This window comes from Erythranthe guttata, chromosome 10 (genome assembly GCF_056151865.1).
Source record: "Erythranthe guttata isolate IM_541 chromosome 10, IM_541, whole genome shotgun sequence".
NCBI lineage: Eukaryota > Viridiplantae > Streptophyta > Magnoliopsida > Lamiales > Phrymaceae > Erythranthe > Erythranthe guttata.
Window position 1 is genome coordinate 408,525 of NC_142542.1, and position 18,416 is coordinate 426,940.

An 18,416-nucleotide genomic window follows, 5' to 3' on the forward strand; every position below is an offset into this window, starting at 1 on the left:
AATATCCAAAGTAGAAAACTTCGGACTCAAATAACCAAATCTTAAAAGCAAAGGTTGCATCATTATTTCTCCATTAATAGATACCAAAAAGTAATCCAAATTCCAACCCAATTACTCTAAGCAAATAAATCAATATTAATACCCTTTTTTTCATCTTGGTTTGATAAACAATCAAATACAGTTCAAACGAACTATAATCGAGCCGAACATTGAATAATCATTTTTAACAAACGAGCTCCGATTCGAGCTAAGTTTCATAATACATCAACCGAAAAAATACGTTTTCAAACTTTTTTCGTTATATTTGTTATAGTAATGAAGAAAGCACGACACGTGATGTGTCAATTATTAAGTGCCATAAACTTCTGGATTAGCACATCATTAATAAATGTAACTGTCTATTAACCTTAAATTAGGAAACATAAGCCCGAAAAGAATGACTCGTGTTTTAGGTGCGTGACCGTGACTCCCATGAATTATATAGTCAACAGTAAAATACAAAAAATAAAAGAAAGAAGAAAACGTGGTGGGCCCAAACACGACGTATAAAATAAAGGCCCTTTTAATATATTCCATTATATGGGCTTAGCCCGAAACTAGCCATAATAATGCGCACCATAGCCGGGACCAGGCGCGGCTGCCTAAACTACATTTTTTTGGGGGGCGTATTTTAGCTCTCATGCCCATCATTTAATTCGCTCATTCCAAAAAGTGGATTAATTATCCGCGGTGATAATTAAAAAAGAAAAAAAAAAAAAATCTAAATATACAAAAAAATTGAAAAAAAGGATTTAGTATTTGTTGTCAGCTATTTAAAATAGTCAACACCACTCCGCCTGAGTCTTCAACTCCTCCCCCCCTCATCAGTACATTCATCAAAATAAATACAGAAAAAGGTCTGTCTCTATCTATATTATATATACAGCATTTATATGTAACGGTGGTGGTTGACGGTGGTGAACCTGTCAGCTGAGAAAATTGATCAATTCAGTCAGTTAGGGTTTGATTTAAGCTAACTCACAGAAAAATGCCGATGAGTCGATACGAGATAAGGAATGAGTATAGTTTGGCCGATCCAGATCTGTACCGAACCGCCGATAAGGATGACCCAGAGGCTTTGCTTGAAGGAGTCGCCATGGCTGGCTTAGTCGGAGTTCTTCGCCAGCTTGGTGACCTCGCGGAGTGAGTTTTTTCTGTTTTACTAATTTTTTTTTATTTAATTTGTTAATTTTGTCGTTTTCTGGGTGATTTGTTTTGGTTGAATTGTAGGGAATTAGCTTATTATGCATGTAATTTTGATATTGATCTATCAGAGGTATTAATTTTAGTTTTTAAGTGTGTGTGTGTGTGTGTGGCTTTTTTTTTTTGTTTGAATTTGGTTTTTTAGATGAAATAGTGGAGAATTGTAAGTTATGTGAAGATAACTGATAAGTTGGCATCACGCTCAGTGAGTTATTAGTTTGGAATTTGATCTGTATTTTGTGTTTATTGTTTTTCCTGGTTGTCTCAATTGGGCTTTGATGCAATGTGAGGAAATCAGGAGCTCGATGGAGGTTAATAGCTTCAAATCCTTTTTTCTAGTTAGTCTACAGTTTTCCTGTAAATATTTGTTGTATGCCAGAATGAAATTTTGTGTTTTGATTTATATTTGTTTAATTAGTGTTTATGGAGGTCCGTTTGGTTTTGATCTTTGTGCCTTTTATTTGATATGTTGAGAAGTCCTTCGATAGAGATCTGTTTTGAAGTTATAGTCTTTTGTTTCAATGTATGTTACTAATATGAATTGGGTTTTCTTTGTTTTTGGTTTATGCTCTGTGAGCTCAAACTGGAGAATTCGTTTATTTTCTTTAGTATTTTTCTAAAAATTTGTTCAGTTGATTTATATGCTAAACAAGCAACTCCATTATGTATTTTGTAGCCCACTAAAAATCAGAAAGTTCCATAGTGCACTTTTTTGCTTAAAAGGAATAACAAAAATTGTTTTTATTTTGACTAAAACGACACTTAGGTGAAGAGCATCATAATTATAACTGCTTGTTTCTTGTGACTACTGAAGGTTTGCTGCTGATGTTTTTCATAATCTGCATGAAGAAGTGATGGCAACTGCTGCAAGAGGCCATGGCCTAATGATGCGAGTTGAACAGCTTGAGACTGAGGTCCCGTCAATTGAGAGAGCATTTCTCTCCCAGACAGATCATTCCTCATTCTTTTACCAAACAGGTTAAATCCTGTTTTTTGGTTCCATCTCTACATCAACCATTCTTCTCTTGTTTATTTCAAGCTATTCGTTAAAAGGTCTCCTTGTTTTATTACATAGTTATCAAGACTGCTAATAATGTTTACCTTGTAATATCTTGTTGCGTGTGGGTTGTCTATCTAAGCTTTTCAGACCTTTATTTTTTTAAGGAATCTGGGTCCTCTCTTCTGCTGTATCTTCTTTCAAATATCCTGAATATTCTTGTTAGATGCAGGTGTTGATTGGCATCCTAGTCTACATATAGACCAGAATCTAGTTACACAGGGAGATTTACCTCGATTTATAATGGATTCCTACGAAGAATGCAGGGCCCCTCCTCGTTTATTCCTTCTAGACAAGTATGATCTGCTATTCACTTTTAATGCAGCCAAAATTTGTTGTGCTATAGAAATATTATCTCGGCTAACATCATTAATTTTAGGTTTGATGTTGCGGGCGCTGGAGCATGTCTAAAACGTTACACAGATCCTTCATTTTTCAAAGTAGAAACTTCCGGAATGACTCGCTCAGATGTTCAGAGGGAGAAAAAGATCCGCAAAGGAAAGGTAGTTCCTGTAAGATAGAGTTGCTGATTTTTAACAACAAAGCAAGATTATTGATACCTTGGATTTTATTAATTGATAGCATTTTCCCAGTGATGATATGCCTAATAACTTTCTTTTCTTTCACAAAACTCAAGATACGCCCTGTAAAAGATAACAAGCTTTCATGCACATGTATATTCTTAGTATTCTTCCCTTTAACTAAATTTAAACACGTTAAGACCGACGATAATTTTTGCTTTCATGCAAAAGCTTTCATTTCTCTTAAATTTATTTATTTATTAAGTATTATATCTTATATGGCTTACATTTATTCACACCTTAATTGCGTGATCAGCAAATGATGTTTCCTCAGGTAGTAAAATTTAATCACGATATATAGCAGTAGGGTTCTAAAGTTCTTCATTTCTGCTATGTGCTCTTATCTCTTACAAAACTGCCTATGTTGCCAATTTACCGATTTATGAATTCCTTGACACTAATTGGTTGCATGTTTAACAGAAGAAAGGACCACGTTGGAGAAATGGAGACACCCCTGAAGGTTTATCGACATCGCATACCAAGTAAGATGCAAATCATACTTCTTTTGCTATATAGTTGTTTTTTCAGTTGATGCTGAAGAATGAGATACGACTCATTTGCATCATAATTCTTACAGACTCCATCAGCTTTTTCTGGAGGAGCATGTTGAAAATGGTGTTAGCAACCCTTCTCGCCGTGTTAAATTAAAGAGGAGGCTGAACGGATTCCCATTTGACTCAGAATCTGGGAAGACCTACATGGAGAAATTTCTGAGCTCTCCTACGCCCGATCATAAAGTGCTTCATGAAGTCACTGTGAATTCATCAGCACTTGTGTTGGCTACATATGAACATAACGAATCTGGGCTCGAAGTCAGACCAGTGAGCCCTGACGGAGAGAATATGGGGAGTAAAAGAAGTCCTCCTTCATCTCCAGATAGAGAGGAAATTATGCTGAATCCTTCCACGTATAATCCAAGTGGGGTTCCCACAGATGATAAAATCTGTGAGGTACCCAATTCATATCCTAGTATTGCAACAGATCACATCTCATCATCTCTTGATGAGGCGAGTGGTGAAAAGGTTATAGCTGTGGATACAGAAAGCAACAGAGAAGGAAGCTTGACTGGTTATCAATCCGATGATATTGCTAGTGAGGTAGACAATTATGTGGATGCACCTTCAACCATGGAGTCAGAAATGGATACAGACTCCGAATTGAGAGGGAAGAGTGATTTCACCTCCTCACATAAAAAAATTCAACCACTGATTTCAGAGGCACGTGAAGAACATCTTCACAGCCAGTCACCAGATTCTCAATCTACTGGAGGCTCAATAGTATCTGATAAGGGGAGCACTTCATCCAGAAATGAAATATCGAGTTTCTCCTCTGATTCTCTGAGCAGTCCAGCTGAAAACTCACGATCAGAAAAAAGTTCTGCCAAAGGATATCCATCTACTGATATCCCTAAAAATGAGGTAGTTGATGCATCATCTTACCAGAGAACTGCAGAGACGGATCATCATTCAAAATCTGTGATTTCTGATGATACATGCGTTGACAGGGATGTCATGACCAACTACGGGTTGGACTTTGAGATGGTGAATTCAAGTTTATGCAGTAATGAATCCGTACCTAATTCAGCGCATTCTGATTTAGGAGTAGTTGGGAGTAAGGGTATGTCGACGCGATCAGGGTCTGATGAAGAGGCCAATACCTTGGGTGACGAAGAAAAGAAGGCAAACCTGGTCATGGATCCACCATATTCTTCAAGTGTCTCCGATTTTCAACCGCAGTCAGAAGATGATTCTCCCAGATCCTCTGCTAGAGAACACCTAGTGGAGGAGCAAAATGGTGAGAGTCTACCTTGTTTATCTACTGTCCCTGATATTCAGTTGCATGAGGATGAATCTGATCTGGAGGATCATAATATGGTAGAAAATATAGCTTCCACGTCAGATATGTTTTCTCAGAAAACAGATGGTACTCCAGGGATGATGTTATCCAAAGACTTAATTCCATCGGAATTGGATGATGAGTTTCCAAAGTTACCTGAAAACTCTCTGTCCGTTCATCTTGATATAGCACATAATGAAAACGATATAAAATCAACGGTTTCCAAAGGAGAAAATCTAACTGAAGAGTTGGATAATAAGGATTCAAATGTTTCTGCTGAATCTCCAAATCATTTTCCATTGGCCCATTCCGAAGCTGGAGATGCTGAAGACAACCAGTCTAGTAACTCCCTCGACAATCAGATCACCTCGGAAAATTCAATATTGTTACATCTAGCAAACTCTCCTGATTCACAGCGAGCATGTATTGATGCACATGAGGTAGATGTTATTCCTGAAAAAGAGACATTATTAAATGAATCTACTGAACAAACTCCAAATGATTCAGAAGCTATCGAAAATTTGTATACTCCAGAAGGTCTTGAACAGCCTACAGGAGTTCCACTGGACGAGATGGACGCAGTCCCCATATGCATGAGTTCCACTGGACGGAAACTTACTGAAATTTCATGGTTTCCTGATTTGAAATCAACAAGTGAGGTTCATGCAGTGTCGGATGAGTCCGATTCTGAGGAACCTAAATCAAGTTCTGCAGATATGGTTTCTGCTGCTCCTGCAATTTCTGATAGTGTGACAATAGATGAAGTCAATGTACCAGGTCCTAATAAATTGGGAGAAGGGAATATTGACGACTCAGGTCTGGATGAATTCGAGAATGATAAGAACAGTATCTCAGGGAGTCATGGGGAATCAGGCCTCGTTGAGACAGTGGACCAAACAGAAGCTGCTACATCAACTTTTGGATCAGTCTTCTGCCACACTATACATAATGATCCTCCCATATCAGAAATATCAGATTCTGTTCCTAATTCTCACCTAGATTTAGAAGTTGTCCAAGCTGCTACACCTCAGTCATCGGTGGACGAAAGTGGCTTGGATAGAAGACAGGAATTTTTCCAGCAAAGTAGTCTTGAAAATCACATCGCAGATGCTTCATCTTTGCAAGTTGATTATGACACTGAAGAATCAAAAGTACAAGAAAAAACAGGGTTACCACCCACCCAGCCCGATCAAGAGTTACCGCAGTCTGCTGAAATAAGTTCAGAGTTGTCATCTTTGCTCTCTGTAGATCACCAGCGAACGCAAGATCACGTTCTTCATGAAGGAGACAGCAATTCTGCCTCCCCATTGCCACTTGTTGACAATCGAAGTCCACCTTCAGTTTCAGAGCTTCACACTGGTTCCCCTGGATATTCAGTTGATCCATTTGATTTCATTTATCCCTCAAGTAATCCTTTCTCCGAAGCAAATCAGATAAATCTGTCCGACTTACCTCCATTGCCACCTCTCCCTCCTGTTCAATGGAGGATGACAAAGCTTCAACAGGCCTCATCTTCTACAGAGGGACTGATAATGAAGCACAAGGGATTATTCCCTCAATTAATCCCCCCAATAGCAGCATCCACTAATGATGCTGGTTATCCTACAGCGACCATATCCAATGATAGTGTTGACTCTTCCCGACCGAACGAGTCCACTAATGATGTTAGCTCTTCCCCACCAACCTCATCCATTGACAATGTTGGTTCTTCCCCACCAAACACATCCACCATTGTTGATTCTTCTCCACCAACTGCACCCATTGATGATGTTGGTTCTTACACACCAACCGCACACACTGATGATGTCTGTGGTTCTTCCGCATCGACTACATCCACCGAAGATGTTGGTTCTTCCCCACCGACGGAATCAGTTAATGATGTTAGTTCCTCAGTTGAAGAGATGAAACACCCTGTGATTCAACTTGTCCCAGAAACCGCTTCGAAAGAAGAGATGACTGAAACTAGCTGTTCTAGTGTGGTGGAAGCCAACGTCATTCATGAGACAGTCGAACATGAGACAGTCGAACTTCCACCAAAGATAGAAAATAAGTATCAGCATTTCGTCGTACCAAATTCAACGAGTGAATTTCCATCGCCAGCTGAGGAAGATGGAGTAACAAATGGAAGTAGAACGGTGAAACTGCCTCGGCCTCGCAATCCTCTCGTGGATGATGTTTCTGCTCTTGATAAGAGCAAAGTAAGTATCTTATGGTTCGTCACTCTAGTGGAAGTCACACATTAGGCTTCCTTTTTAAGTCCTGTTGTTGTTATTCACGATCTTAAATCATTGTGCAGCTAAGGAAAGTTACAGAACGAGTCAGGCCTCAAATACAGAAGGTAGATGAAAGAGATTCAATCTTGGAGCAAATAAGGACCAAGGTAAGTGTGACAGAGATACGAGTATAGTTTTGCATTCGTAATTTATTGAACAAGCATCTAAGCTTCATCTTCATTTGGTCAGTCCTTCAACCTGAAACCTGCAATAGCATCAAGACCAAGCACTCGGGGTCCGAACACCAACCTTAGAGTTGCTGCAATTTTGGAAAAAGCAAATGCGATTCGCCAGGTCTCTTTTCATTTTATTTTTGCATGTTTTTTATGGTCCCGGTATTTTTTAGTTAGGTCAAGTTTATAAGTAAAAATCCATGAATATTTCAGGCCTTTGCTGGTAGTGATGAAGATGACGAAGATTCTTGGAGTGACTCGTAAGAAATTGTCCAGGGAAATACATACCTTCCCTAAAGTATATTATTGACAGAAAAAAAATGTGTGGAAGGTGACTGCTTTACTTTTCTCAACCTGGAAATCCTCGGTTCGTCCCGTCATCTGCCTTTTCGTTCTCTCTCGAGTGAACCAATTATAGTGCCTTTTTCAGCCCAACGTAGTTTCTGGGTTAAATATGTTTGATACATGAAAGAAGCGAAGGTTGTACATTGTATACGATGTAGTTTATGTGTAAATGTTTTATAGTATATATACATATTGAAGCTGGTGTAACAAATTGTAAGTGTAAAAGCATGCCATGTTCAATTTTGTCCTTGAGTGTATACTTCCAATTTTTTATTTATTTTTCATGTAATAATTATGTTCAGATGATGTACTCAGGAATTGTAATAAGTTTGTTGAAACTAGTTACATGCACATTTCAATCAAACCTATTTATCAAAAGACGAAACTGTCTCGTAGCATTCATATTAAAAATATGATCGAAAATCAAAATCTTATATATATTTCAATTCCGATCCAAAAATTTCAGAAAAAAATCGGGAATCAAATTATAAATATTGTTCCAAAATTAGAAAAAAAAAAAATCCCAATCCTTACCAAGAAACTACACGGCCCAATAAATACGGAAAAAAAGAACTAGACGGCCCAATATTAAAGCCTGGATCGAAGTTCTTTAACCTAAGGTTCTTTAAGCCGAAATTGACTTTGACCCGATCCAATTGCAGTCAAAGGCAGACTCAATACGACGTCGTATGTCTCTCCCTGATAGGGCCAGACAGTCTGACACGGAACTGGAGGGGGGCAATAAGAAAAACCCCTCCCAAAATCTCCCTATTTTTTTAATTCAAAAATTGAAAAAAGTACATCACCGCAATACAAATAATAATGTATATATAATTTAGAAAATTCACATGGGCAAATCATCTTCCCAGCTGAGTAGAAGGCGGCGGGGCCTCGACGACGACGACAACAACAACAGTGACAAGACGAAGAGGAACAAGGCGACCATGGAGGCCGGCGGTGGTGGAAGCACGGCCGCGGCTGAGCAGAGACGCGTGCCGCTGTCCGATGTCGTCTCCGATTGTGTCGAGCGGTGGTTTCAGGACACGCTCAAGGAGGCAAAAACTGGTGACGTCAGTATGCAGGTGCTCGTTGGGCAGATGTTTAATAGTGGCTATGGTATTCCCAGAGATGCTGATAAGGTCTAATTCAACTCTCTGTTTTTCTTTTCCCCCTTTTTTCAGATGCAAATAATTAAATCGCTTTCGTTGTTTTTGGAGTCTGATTTATTTATTTTTCTCCTTATATATGTGAAATTGAAAACAAATTTGTTTTCGTTTCTCTGTTTTTTGGTTAAGTCTTGTTTGGTTTATGAGTTTTGTGGTGTTTGGAATTTAGGCAAGAACTTGGATGTCAAGGGCTTCAAGAGTAAGATCTTCAGTGTGGAAAGTTAGCAATAAACGTCCCGGTGAACTCTCTAACCTTTTTTCGTGCTTTTCTTTATTGTTTGTTTTTAAAATTTAGATTTATGGAAATTGGGACTGACTCTTGTAGGTTACAACGCGAGTGATTCGGATTCGGATGACTTAGCTGGTAATTCGTGATCATTTTCGTTATACAAATAGAAGGTGAGCTGAACTTTTTTAGACAGATGCTTCATTACGCAAGTGTTGATGATATGTGAATCGTTTGATTTTGAAATGACTAGATTATGGATTTAATAGACGTTTCTTGATAGGCGTTAATTTGTTGTGCTGTTCTTTTATGGTGATGATGCCTGTGGTTTTTCTTTTAGTTAAAAAATGATTGTTTCTTCATCTCTTAGTCGAAAATGTGACCTTGTTGGTACTAAATTTAAGCAGTTGTAATTCTTACACACACCCTGCAGAAAAAAATAAAAAAATCATTCGTTGAAATTTACATGTCATCACTGTTCTTCGAGATACACCTTTTTGAGTGAGGAATGCATGTAGAAAGATATACAATAATGTCTGAAACAACGCCGAGCAAGATAGAATGGAGTTGTAAAAACGACGAAATTGGCGAACGATCTTGTTAGCAATAACTTGTGTGTGTTTAATTTTCTTTTAGCAAGTGGAAAACAAACTATGGGGATAGAATATCATGATTTTGCAAGTGTTTGAAGACGAGTAAATAAACCGTGATTTTGCCAGAACCGATTCTGTGTTTCTTGAATACATGTGTGTTTGGACTTTATAAGGTTGTCTTGAGGCCATCCTTTCGTTTCTGTGGATTGTTTGGCACATACATAATGTTTTCATTGATCGATTAATTATGTTTTACTGTTCTGCAGGGTCGATAATTGGCTTGTGCAGATCTCCTCCGATTCATTGTGCTTTGAAGATCTTTGCCATAGAATATACTCCTTTGACATACTCTGCAATGGGTGCAGACAATTGTTTTTTTCCTTTTTTTTTTTTTTTTTTAAATTTTAAGTTATTGGAATATTATGTATGATCAAACAATTGTTGTGAAGGTGGTATTACTATTATTAATTAAATATATACATTAATCATTTTATTATGTTGTTAAAACTTAAAATTGACACTGCTTTGATACCATTGCAGTCAAATGTTTTAGTTTTTTACCAGGAGCATTAATACCAATTTATCATACTAGATATGCACTGTAAAAAAATTACAATTTCACCCTTTTAATTAAAATTTGCAGTAAAATGGTTTGATACTAGTCTGTCGACATCTGTGAACCCTAGGTTTTTTTTTTTTTTTTTCAAAACCTATGACTTAAATGAGCAGATAATAAATTTGAACAATATACAAAATTCAATAGAAATTAAGTTGAGCTGCGTAATTTATGAAGAAAATATTTATTAAAAATAGAAATAAATAATTTGAGTCAAAATTTAGTCAAAATCAATTTGCAAAAAATAACACGATCAGGAGTGCATCAGTGTGATGGCAAAATCGGTGCAAAAACGACAACGTTGCATGCAGCAGCTTCACTCAGAAAGGGGAAGAAAAATTGAAAAAAATCCTATAGAAAAAGAAGAAGAAATTACGATGAAAGAATTTGATGAAGAAGAACAACCCCTTACATTCTCTTCTTCTCTACTCTTAAATCTATACGTCGGCCACTTTTTATCCAGATGGGGTGCCAGGTTTTTTATTTATTTATTTAATTTTTCTTATATTTTAAGCGAAAGAAATGTTTTAAAATTGGGGTCTTTGATTAAAGAAAGCATGTCACTGTGTAATTTGGATAAACCATTTCACAGTTTCCCACTGATTCATATGTATATTTTTGTTAACTAATATTTTTGTTGTACTTGTGAAAAAAAAAAGGAATTCTTGGGAATGTTTAGACTGAGAATTGTGCTACTGTTGTTTTCCGACATATGATTTTACCTTGTCCGATGCTGGGCAGATTAAAGAAAGCATGTCATTGTCTATTTCAGCTTATTTAAAAAATAAAAAAATAAAATAATAAATAAATCTCAAAGTAAAATGATTTATCTGGTACTTACAGGATGTGGGAATTCTCGATTGGTTTATACATGATCAACGTGTGGCCAAATTCGTTACTTCTCGCTGCAACTTACGGTGTCGTAGAATCCGCCTCCACTGCATTATTCGGTCCTTTCATCGGTCACTGCGTAGATAAGTTGTCGTATATTCAGGTTTTTATGTTACTTGATACTATGTATGTTTTCACATTGAATGGATGAATAAAAAGCTCGAAATCTCGAATAAGCTCCTGTTTTTTAACCTCCTGAACAGGTTCTCCGAGTTTGGCTGTTGAGCCAGAATCTCTCGTTTGTTATTGCCGGTGGTGCTGTAATTACGATACTGACCTTCGCAGATTTGAAGTCTGCAAATTATGCAGCATTCGTGTCTCTTGTCGTATTAATTAATATCTCCGGAGCAGTTGCAGTGCTTTCCACTCTGGCTGGAACCATTTTGGTTGAAAGAGAATGGTGGTTCCTTTTCTAGGCAACCGTAGTTTATTCGATTATAAAATTAATAAAATAAAATAATTTTAATAATGATAATAATAGCTATGTCGAAATTACAGGGTGGTTGTGATATCAGAAGGGCACCCTCCGGAAATTCTGACAAAGATGAACTCGATAATAAGAAGGATCGATCTGACATGCACGCTATTTGCTCCTGTAGTAACTGGCTTCATTATCAGCTTCGTATCTCTAAATGCATCGGCTGTGACTTTAGCACTGTGGAATGTATTATCTGTTTTCTTACAATATTGGCTTTTAACGTCCGTGTATAATGGGATTCCGGCTTTAAGATACGTCAGCCAAAAAAGGGTATCAAGATCTTCGATTACGGAAGTAGGTGAAGGCACACTCACTAATCAAGAACAAAAACAATTGATTTTTTCAGATACAAACGATTCCAATCAGCCCCTAGGCAGCAGCTCGAAAGGGACGATAATCGAGCAGTTTCTGAATCTTTCTTATATCAGTGCATGGAGATTGTATATTAAGCAAGATCATGTGGTTCTGCCAGGATTATCGCTTGCTCTGCTGTATTTTACTGTACTTGGGTAATTAACCAAGTCCTTAATTGTACTATAATCCTATGATTATGTTTGTCCTAATTACGATTTACAACTGCGGTTTTGCAGCTTTGGTACACTAATGACTGCTGCTTTGGAGTGGCAAGGTATACCTGCTTATGTCATAGGAATTGCACGCGGAATAAGTGCTATAGTCGGTATAGCTGCTACATTTTTGTACCCTGTTTTACAATCTCGTACTTCGACGCTCCAAACAGGTCATTGGTCTATCTGGTCTCAGGTACACGATTCTCATCCTTTTTTTCTATTATTATTAAATATCATTCCGCAAAAAAACAAATGACAAGGAAAAACTTTCTTGTAGAATTGCCTGCCTGCGTTATTTTCTTTTTTTGTTAGTTTTCTTCTAATGAGCGGTTATTGCAGTGGACGTGTCTCTTGTTATGTGTAGCTTCGGTATTTGTGAAGAATAAAGTAATATCGGCATATATTTTAATGGGTGGAGTGGCCTTATCGCGCCTCGGATTATGGATGTTTGATTTGTCCGTTATTCAGCAAATGCAGGTAAATGTGCAATATATATATATATATATATATATATATATATATATATATATATATATATATATATATATATATATATATATATATATATATATATATAAATGCAAGAGTTCGAATGTAATTAATTGCAATTGTATTATGAATAGGATCACGTAGCGGAATCTGATCGATGTATTATTGGTGGCGTTCAAAACTCGCTTCAGTCTATACTGGACTTGATGACTTACATTATGGGAATAGTAATCTCCAATCCACAGGTTATTTATTTATTTTAATAAGAATCAAAGTTGTTGGCACTTTTTTTTTTATTATTACATTTGATTCCTATTTATTTGGATTGATTTGTGTTTTTTAGGATTTTTGGAAATTGACAATGTTGTCCTTCCTAGTGGTGACGATGGCAGCTGCGTTATACTGTGTGCATGTATATCGTGTGAGGAAGCATCTTTTTCACTTTGACAAGCTATTTTCGATAAAACAGAGGTTTTTCTCTAAGCTATATGATTTTGTTTTTGTATAAATGTTTGATGGTATGTATGTATTGTAATAAATTGCTATTTAGAGCATAAACTTGTGAATCCCCTTTGAATAGACTTGTGTTGTAGGAGAGTGAAATAATCGAACCGAACCGAATCGAATCGAATCGAGTGAGTCTATTATTATTGTTCAAGTTTATTATTTTTATATATTTCTGGAGCTTCTTTACCTTTAAAAGTTGTACAATCTAAAAAAAATATGAAACAAGTCCCTTTAGTTTGATATCTTTATCAATCCGAGCCAAATTCAAATCAAACTTAAAATCTGATTTAATCTGAATTTTGATTTTTTTTAATTTAATCAGACATTATTTCTTTATATACTTATTTTCTTCATATTTGTTATATAATTATTTTTTTGTGGCATTTTTCCTATTTGTTTGTACATAAAAATATGAAGTGTCGTCACTCAGTCATTGACTAAAAGAAATGATTAAAAAAAACATACAGAAAAAAGGAGTAACAGAGATCTCGTACGAGATAAGACAAAAACTAATGATTATGATACTATATATTGTTTGTCAAACTCATGTTTCTGTCATTATACATGCCTTAATCCAATTGAATAATAATTGAAGTAGGGTTTAAACTAATATCACTATAGTATTTATTTATTTATTTGGATAAATATGAGTTGTATTAAACGAATCTAATATAACCCAACCCCAACTGCAGCAAATAAGAAGAAGAAGAAGAAGAAGAAAAAGAAGAGAGAGAAAGTAGTGATGGATGAACCATTGTTGGATCAAGAACAACAACACAACCCCACTTTCTCTTCTTCTCTACTTGTCAATCTTTATGTAGGCCATTTTTTAGCCAGATGGGGTGCCAGGTTTTTTTTTTTTTTTTTTTAATGATTGTATTGATTCTTGATCTTTTGCCACATCTGTCTGTCTGTCTTTTAATGGTTTGAATTTTGCCACATGTTAACTAATTCACTCTGTTTCTTTGGATGCAAGTCAGTTTCTTGTCTGAAAGTCTATGTTTTCAGTTAAATTTTGTGTTTTTTTTTTAATGTTTTGGCAATCATGAAATTCATATCCAAGCCTATAGAACTTATGTCTTATATGCAGAATTTACAGATTAATTTAGACTAGATGAAGAAAAGAAAAAAAAGTCAAAATCGATCAGCACGCACCTAAACCTTAATGAACATCTCAAGAATATGACATATATCTCCAATTTGATTTTGTTATGAGATTATTACATACATTAATTATTTTTCTTTTTTTTTTCGTTTCCGTCCCATGTCTCGCCTTTGCTAATCCTTCAGATCATGGTGTTATTATATCTCTTTTTATTTTTTTATTTTAATTTTTTATTTTTTATATATAAATCGGTTGTGAATCATCACAGGATGTGGGAATTCTCAGTTGGTTTGTACATGATCAACGTGTGGCCAGACTCTTTACTTCTTGCAGCAGCTTACGGTGTTGTCGAATCTTCCTCCACTGCATTGTTTGGTCCTTTAATTGGTCACTGGGTCGATAATTTATCGTACATTCAGGTTTTCTTAACAACTCTTTTCTGCATTATATGTCACACAATAACGAAATCGATTCGAATTCACACTATTCGGCTCCAATCTTTTCGTCTCTCTATATATATATCAAACAGGTCCTCCGAATTTGGCTATTGAGCCAAAATCTCTCGTTTATGGTCGCTGGTGGTGCAGTAGTTGCAATACTTGCCTATCCAAACTCGATATCTGCAAATTACACCTCATTTATCTCTCTCGTCTTATTAATTAATATTTCCGGAGCTGTCGGTGTGCTTTCCACTCTTGGCGGGACCATATTAATCGAACGAGAATGGTTAAAATTTTGAAAACACACTACAATGTCTTTCACTACTTAAAAAAAAATAAAAAAAATAATTTGTTTATTCCAACTTGCAGGGTGGTGGTGATATCAGAAGGGCAGCCACCGGAAGTCCAGACAAAGATGAACTCGACAATAAGAAGAATCGATCTAACCTGCAAATTGTTTGCTCCAGTAGTTTCCGGATTCATTATCAGCTTCGTTTCTCTAACTGCATCGGCTGTCACTTTAGCACTGTGGAATGTTCTATCTGTTTTCTTACAGTATTGGCTTTTAATGTCCGTATACAAAGGGATTCCGATATTAAGACAATTCAGCCAAAGAAGAGTATCAAAATCTTCGGTTATGGAAGTCGACGAAAGCACTTCTACTCATCAAGAACAAGACGAAAGCAGCTCATCGAAAGGGACTACAATAATCGAGCGGTTTCTGAATCTGCCTTATATCAGTGCATGGATATTGTATTTTAAGCAAGATGTCGTTCTCCCGGGACTATCGCTTGCTCTGCTGTATTTTACTGTACTTAGGTAATTAACTAACTCCTTGATTGTACTATAATCCTATGATTATGTCTGTCCTAATTACGATTTAAAACTGTCGTTTTGCAGCTTTGGTACGTTAATGACAGCCGCTTTGGAATGGCAAGGCATACCTGCTTACGTTATAGGAATTGCACGCGGAATAAGCGCTACCGTCGGAATAGCTGCTACTTTTTTGTACCCTGTTTTACAATCTCGTATGTCAACGCTTCGAACTGGTCTTTGGTCCATTTGGTCTCAGGTAACATCAATTCGAAACTATTTTTTTTTCTAACTAAAAAAAATATATATTGTTGGTTAATTGAATTTTGATGAATATGATGATGCAGTGGACGTGTCTACTGTTATGTGTGGCTTCGGTATTAGTGAAGGGTAAAATGGTCTCGGCATACATGCTAATGGGTGGAGTGGCGTTATCGCGCCTCGGATTATGGATGTTTGATTTGTCTGTTATTCAACAAATGCAGGTAAAAAAAATTGCAATTTATTTATTATATACTAAACTGTCGAATATAGATACCGTATTATTATTAGTTATTATCTTTTTTCTACAATGTGTTAATTTGAATAGGATCACGTTGCGGAATCCGATCGTTGTGTTGTCGGTGGTGCTCAAAGCTCGCTTCAATCAACACTGGACTTGATGACTTATATCATGGGAATAATTATCTCCAATCCACAGGTTATTTATTCAACAATCTTTTTTTTTTTTTTTTTTTTTTTTTTTCGGTTCTTGTTATATTTTGATTAACTCCGACTTACGATGAATATTGCTTGAATATGTTGCTTTGTAGGAATTTTGGAAATTGACAATGTTGTCCTTCGTGCTAGTGACGATTGCAGCCGTATTGTACAGTGTGCATATATATCGTGTGCGTAAGCATTTGTTTCACTTCGACAAGATTCTTGCACTGGTTCAATGGTCTGTAACAACATCTTCTTAAGGCCTGTAGTAAATATCTGTTCATATTTGAATTTGGAAACTAGAATATCTAATTGTTGTTTCCACTGAATAAACCATGCTCTATTTGTATTTTTATTTTTTTTTTGGTTCGATTCACCGGAAAATGATTTTAATATCCATCATGGAATAAAGTCGAATTGCTCCGTATTTTGTATTTATATTCCGACTTGCTATATATATAATTCAAATGTTATTATTATATAGATGCAATAAAATGTTGTACGGCTGTCAATGGCCGATGAAGACTTGATGCTTTTGCTGGTGTAAAATTAGTGCTATAATTGTTCTAACTTTGAAGTTTATTTCTTAATTAATAATTAACAAAGTCGCATTTGCCTAGCCAGATAAATAATCCCGTGCTATATGGGATGGAAATTAGAACAAAATTTCTGATTTGTCCAAAAAACCTTTGGATCATAATTGGAGACGATCGGAATAGATATGAGATTCTGATATAAGATTTGGTTTAAATGTACATTATAAGTGAAGAAAAATGAAATATTCGATTTCTGGCGATTCTGATTTGCATTTTCTTTTTCACTCCAATTTTTGAAATTCGATTTCGATTATTCTGAATAATCTTGGAATATAATCGGAATTAACTTTTCGTTCGATTTCCACCACCAATGTATAGAGACACCTCATAAATCACAAGGCTACAACATAAATGGGACATAAATTTTGCTATTTTATTTGCAAGTTGCATACTAAAGCTAACGCCGGTATTAGTTCCAACCTCCCTCACCAAAATTTCATGAAATATATATTATACAAATTAAAAGTCTATCTATAATAATGGTTTTAATGAGGTCAATAATAATTAAGCACGAATCATCTTAAATACATTATTTAACCTATAATAATCCTTCGATAATCTTGTTCAGTCAACGTCACAAATACTCCAATTCCTAAGTCAGTCACTTATTCGAGAGAAAACAGAAAAAAAAAAATCTCTAAGTACGTGAAAGATGATTAATAAAATAAATTAATTAGTTCTAATAAGTAATAATAATTTAGCTACTTATATGCTTCGTTAATTTACTTATGGGTTGAAGGCCCAAAAAATAAATTAACGAGAGCCTATAAATAAATTAGTCTCATGTATTGGATCTTTGCTTATAATTTATGAGTTTGAGCCCATATATTATCCACCGCGTTTATTTAAAAACTATACTCGATAAATTTCACTGGATCTAAACAATTACGTACCTCACATAATTCGCAATAATAAAAAAATATTCCGATATGTAATTCAAAATCAATTTCATTGAAAAAAAATATTGAAAATTGAAAAAATAGGAATCCAATTCGAAATAAAAGAGTAGTACAAAAAGGACAGGTGGCAAAGGAGAGTGGTGACGGTAGCAAAAGTTAGATGACAGACAGCCCATTTTGTTCCATTCCGTTCTTATCAGGGTAAGGTTGTCATAAGTACGGCCTTTCCCACCCACAATATTAATTTATTTAAATAAAAAGTTTTTTAATTAAAAATAATAGTGGTTGAAAAAAGAAAGTAGAGTAAAATGATCGTACTTTTCCTTACAAAGGGAATAAGTCCTTCCTCAAATATTTTCTCCACCGAATGAACCCAGTCTACTTATTGACCTCCCCAGATGGACCAATACCTTTCTTTTTCATGTTTCCCAAACTACCCTCGTCAACTTCCGCATCCTTTTTTGTACTTCTCCGTACGGCACTCCCTGTCATTTACCAGAATACCCCCCACTTTACATTTATTCTCCTTTTTTTTTATTTTCTTAACGGAGCACACGTTATTTTCCCAAAATAATAATAATAATAGTAAGGGAAAATTACGCTTTACACCCTTGAGGTATGCTAAAATAACTTTAAAATCTTTATGGTATTGGTAATTATATCACATCCCTGAAACAATTATCGGAGCCAAGATTTCATGTCTCAGGCACCGATATGCACTATATTTGTTTCACACGGGGCCGCTAATGCTGCTAGATAAATTAAAAATATATATATATACTATAGGAACATAAAATTATTTTAGCATACCTCATGGGA

The 18,416-nt window shown here is 35.7% G+C and overlaps 4 protein-coding genes across 8 annotated transcripts; all 4 read left to right on the forward strand.

Annotated features, from left to right (window-relative positions):
- Positions 1–598: 598 nt before the first annotated feature.
- On the forward strand, positions 599–7,750 carry SCAR4 (SCAR family protein 4). 3 transcript variants are annotated; one of them, XM_012976783.2, is made up of 9 exons: positions 599–1,182; positions 2,057–2,220; positions 2,472–2,595; positions 2,679–2,802; positions 3,301–3,362; positions 3,458–6,914; positions 7,013–7,096; positions 7,179–7,283; positions 7,376–7,750. In XM_012976783.2, the coding sequence occupies exons 1-9, from the start codon at positions 1,028–1,030 to the stop codon at positions 7,424–7,426; spliced, it is 4,326 nt and encodes a 1,441-aa protein (XP_012832237.2). In that variant the 5' UTR covers positions 599–1,027; the 3' UTR covers positions 7,427–7,750. The 3 variants fall into 3 exon arrangements, with proteins under 3 accessions (XP_012832237.2, XP_012832236.2, XP_012832238.2); XM_012976782.2 differs by having other exon boundaries at positions 680–1,182; positions 2,466–2,595; XM_012976784.2 differs by lacking the exon at positions 599–1,182 and adding an exon at positions 1,450–1,553 and having other exon boundaries at positions 2,466–2,595.
- Positions 7,751–8,222: 472 nt separating this feature from the next.
- On the forward strand, positions 8,223–9,985 carry LOC105952817 (uncharacterized). Its single transcript, XM_012976395.2, has 4 exons — positions 8,223–8,646; positions 8,843–8,912; positions 8,999–9,072; positions 9,759–9,985. The coding sequence occupies exons 1-3, from the start codon at positions 8,356–8,358 to the stop codon at positions 9,046–9,048; spliced, it is 411 nt and encodes a 136-aa protein (XP_012831849.2). The 5' UTR covers positions 8,223–8,355; the 3' UTR covers positions 9,049–9,072; positions 9,759–9,985.
- Positions 9,986–10,236: 251 nt separating this feature from the next.
- On the forward strand, positions 10,237–13,981 carry LOC105953147 (solute carrier family 40 member 2). Of its 2 annotated transcripts, XM_088823987.1 has the most exons (9): positions 10,237–10,583; positions 10,952–11,102; positions 11,203–11,399; positions 11,498–11,986; positions 12,068–12,239; positions 12,386–12,523; positions 12,670–12,780; positions 12,879–13,006; positions 13,735–13,981. In XM_088823987.1, exons 1-9 carry the CDS (start codon positions 10,381–10,383, stop codon positions 13,739–13,741), a joined length of 1,596 nt encoding a protein of 531 aa, XP_088680113.1. In that variant the 5' UTR covers positions 10,237–10,380; the 3' UTR covers positions 13,742–13,981. The 2 variants fall into 2 exon arrangements, with proteins under 2 accessions (XP_088680113.1, XP_012832235.2); XM_012976781.2 differs by lacking the exon at positions 13,735–13,981 and having other exon boundaries at positions 12,879–13,193.
- On the forward strand, positions 13,756–16,893 carry LOC105953146 (solute carrier family 40 member 2). Of its 2 annotated transcripts, XR_016033810.1 has the most exons (9): positions 13,756–13,891; positions 14,416–14,566; positions 14,677–14,873; positions 14,957–15,406; positions 15,488–15,659; positions 15,748–15,885; positions 15,990–16,100; positions 16,213–16,419; positions 16,822–16,893. XR_016033810.1 is itself a non-coding variant. In XM_012976780.2 (8 exons), exons 1-8 carry the CDS (start codon positions 13,785–13,787, stop codon positions 16,360–16,362), a joined length of 1,476 nt encoding a protein of 491 aa, XP_012832234.1. In that variant the 5' UTR covers positions 13,756–13,784; the 3' UTR covers positions 16,363–16,540. The 2 variants fall into 2 exon arrangements, 1 of the variants encoding a protein (XP_012832234.1); XM_012976780.2 differs by lacking the exon at positions 16,822–16,893 and having other exon boundaries at positions 16,213–16,540.
- Positions 16,894–18,416: the final 1,523 nt, after the last annotated feature.

What these genes read in the sequence shown, in the direction of transcription:
- SCAR4 (XM_012976782.2), top strand. Translation starts at nt 1,028, where the DNA reads ATGCCGATGAGTCGATACGAGATAAGGAATGAGTATAGTTTGGCCGAT. An exon ending in CAGCTTGGTGACCTCGCGGA is followed by an intron (nt 1,183 to 2,056) that starts GTGAGTTTTTTC and finishes TGACTACTGAAG; the next exon opens with GTTTGCTGCTGATGTTTTTC. An exon ending in TTATCGACATCGCATACCAA is followed by an intron (nt 3,363 to 3,457) that starts GTAAGATGCAAA and finishes TAATTCTTACAG; the next exon opens with ACTCCATCAGCTTTTTCTGG.
- LOC105952817 (XM_012976395.2), top strand. Translation starts at nt 8,356, where the DNA reads ATGGGCAAATCATCTTCCCAGCTGAGTAGAAGGCGGCGGGGCCTCGAC. An exon ending in TTCCCAGAGATGCTGATAAG is followed by an intron (nt 8,647 to 8,842) that starts GTCTAATTCAAC and finishes TTTGGAATTTAG; the next exon opens with GCAAGAACTTGGATGTCAAG. An exon ending in AGTTAGCAATAAACGTCCCG is followed by an intron (nt 8,913 to 8,998) that starts GTGAACTCTCTA and finishes TGACTCTTGTAG; the next exon opens with GTTACAACGCGAGTGATTCG.
- LOC105953147 (XM_012976781.2), top strand. Translation starts at nt 10,381, where the DNA reads ATGGCAAAATCGGTGCAAAAACGACAACGTTGCATGCAGCAGCTTCAC. An exon ending in TTATCCAGATGGGGTGCCAG is followed by an intron (nt 10,584 to 10,951) that starts GTTTTTTATTTA and finishes TGGTACTTACAG; the next exon opens with GATGTGGGAATTCTCGATTG. An exon ending in ATTGGTCTATCTGGTCTCAG is followed by an intron (nt 12,240 to 12,385) that starts GTACACGATTCT and finishes CGGTTATTGCAG; the next exon opens with TGGACGTGTCTCTTGTTATG.
- LOC105953146 (XM_012976780.2), top strand. Translation starts at nt 13,785, where the DNA reads ATGGATGAACCATTGTTGGATCAAGAACAACAACACAACCCCACTTTC. An exon ending in ATATTAATCGAACGAGAATG is followed by an intron (nt 14,874 to 14,956) that starts GTTAAAATTTTG and finishes TCCAACTTGCAG; the next exon opens with GGTGGTGGTGATATCAGAAG. An exon ending in TTTGGTCCATTTGGTCTCAG is followed by an intron (nt 15,660 to 15,747) that starts GTAACATCAATT and finishes ATGATGATGCAG; the next exon opens with TGGACGTGTCTACTGTTATG.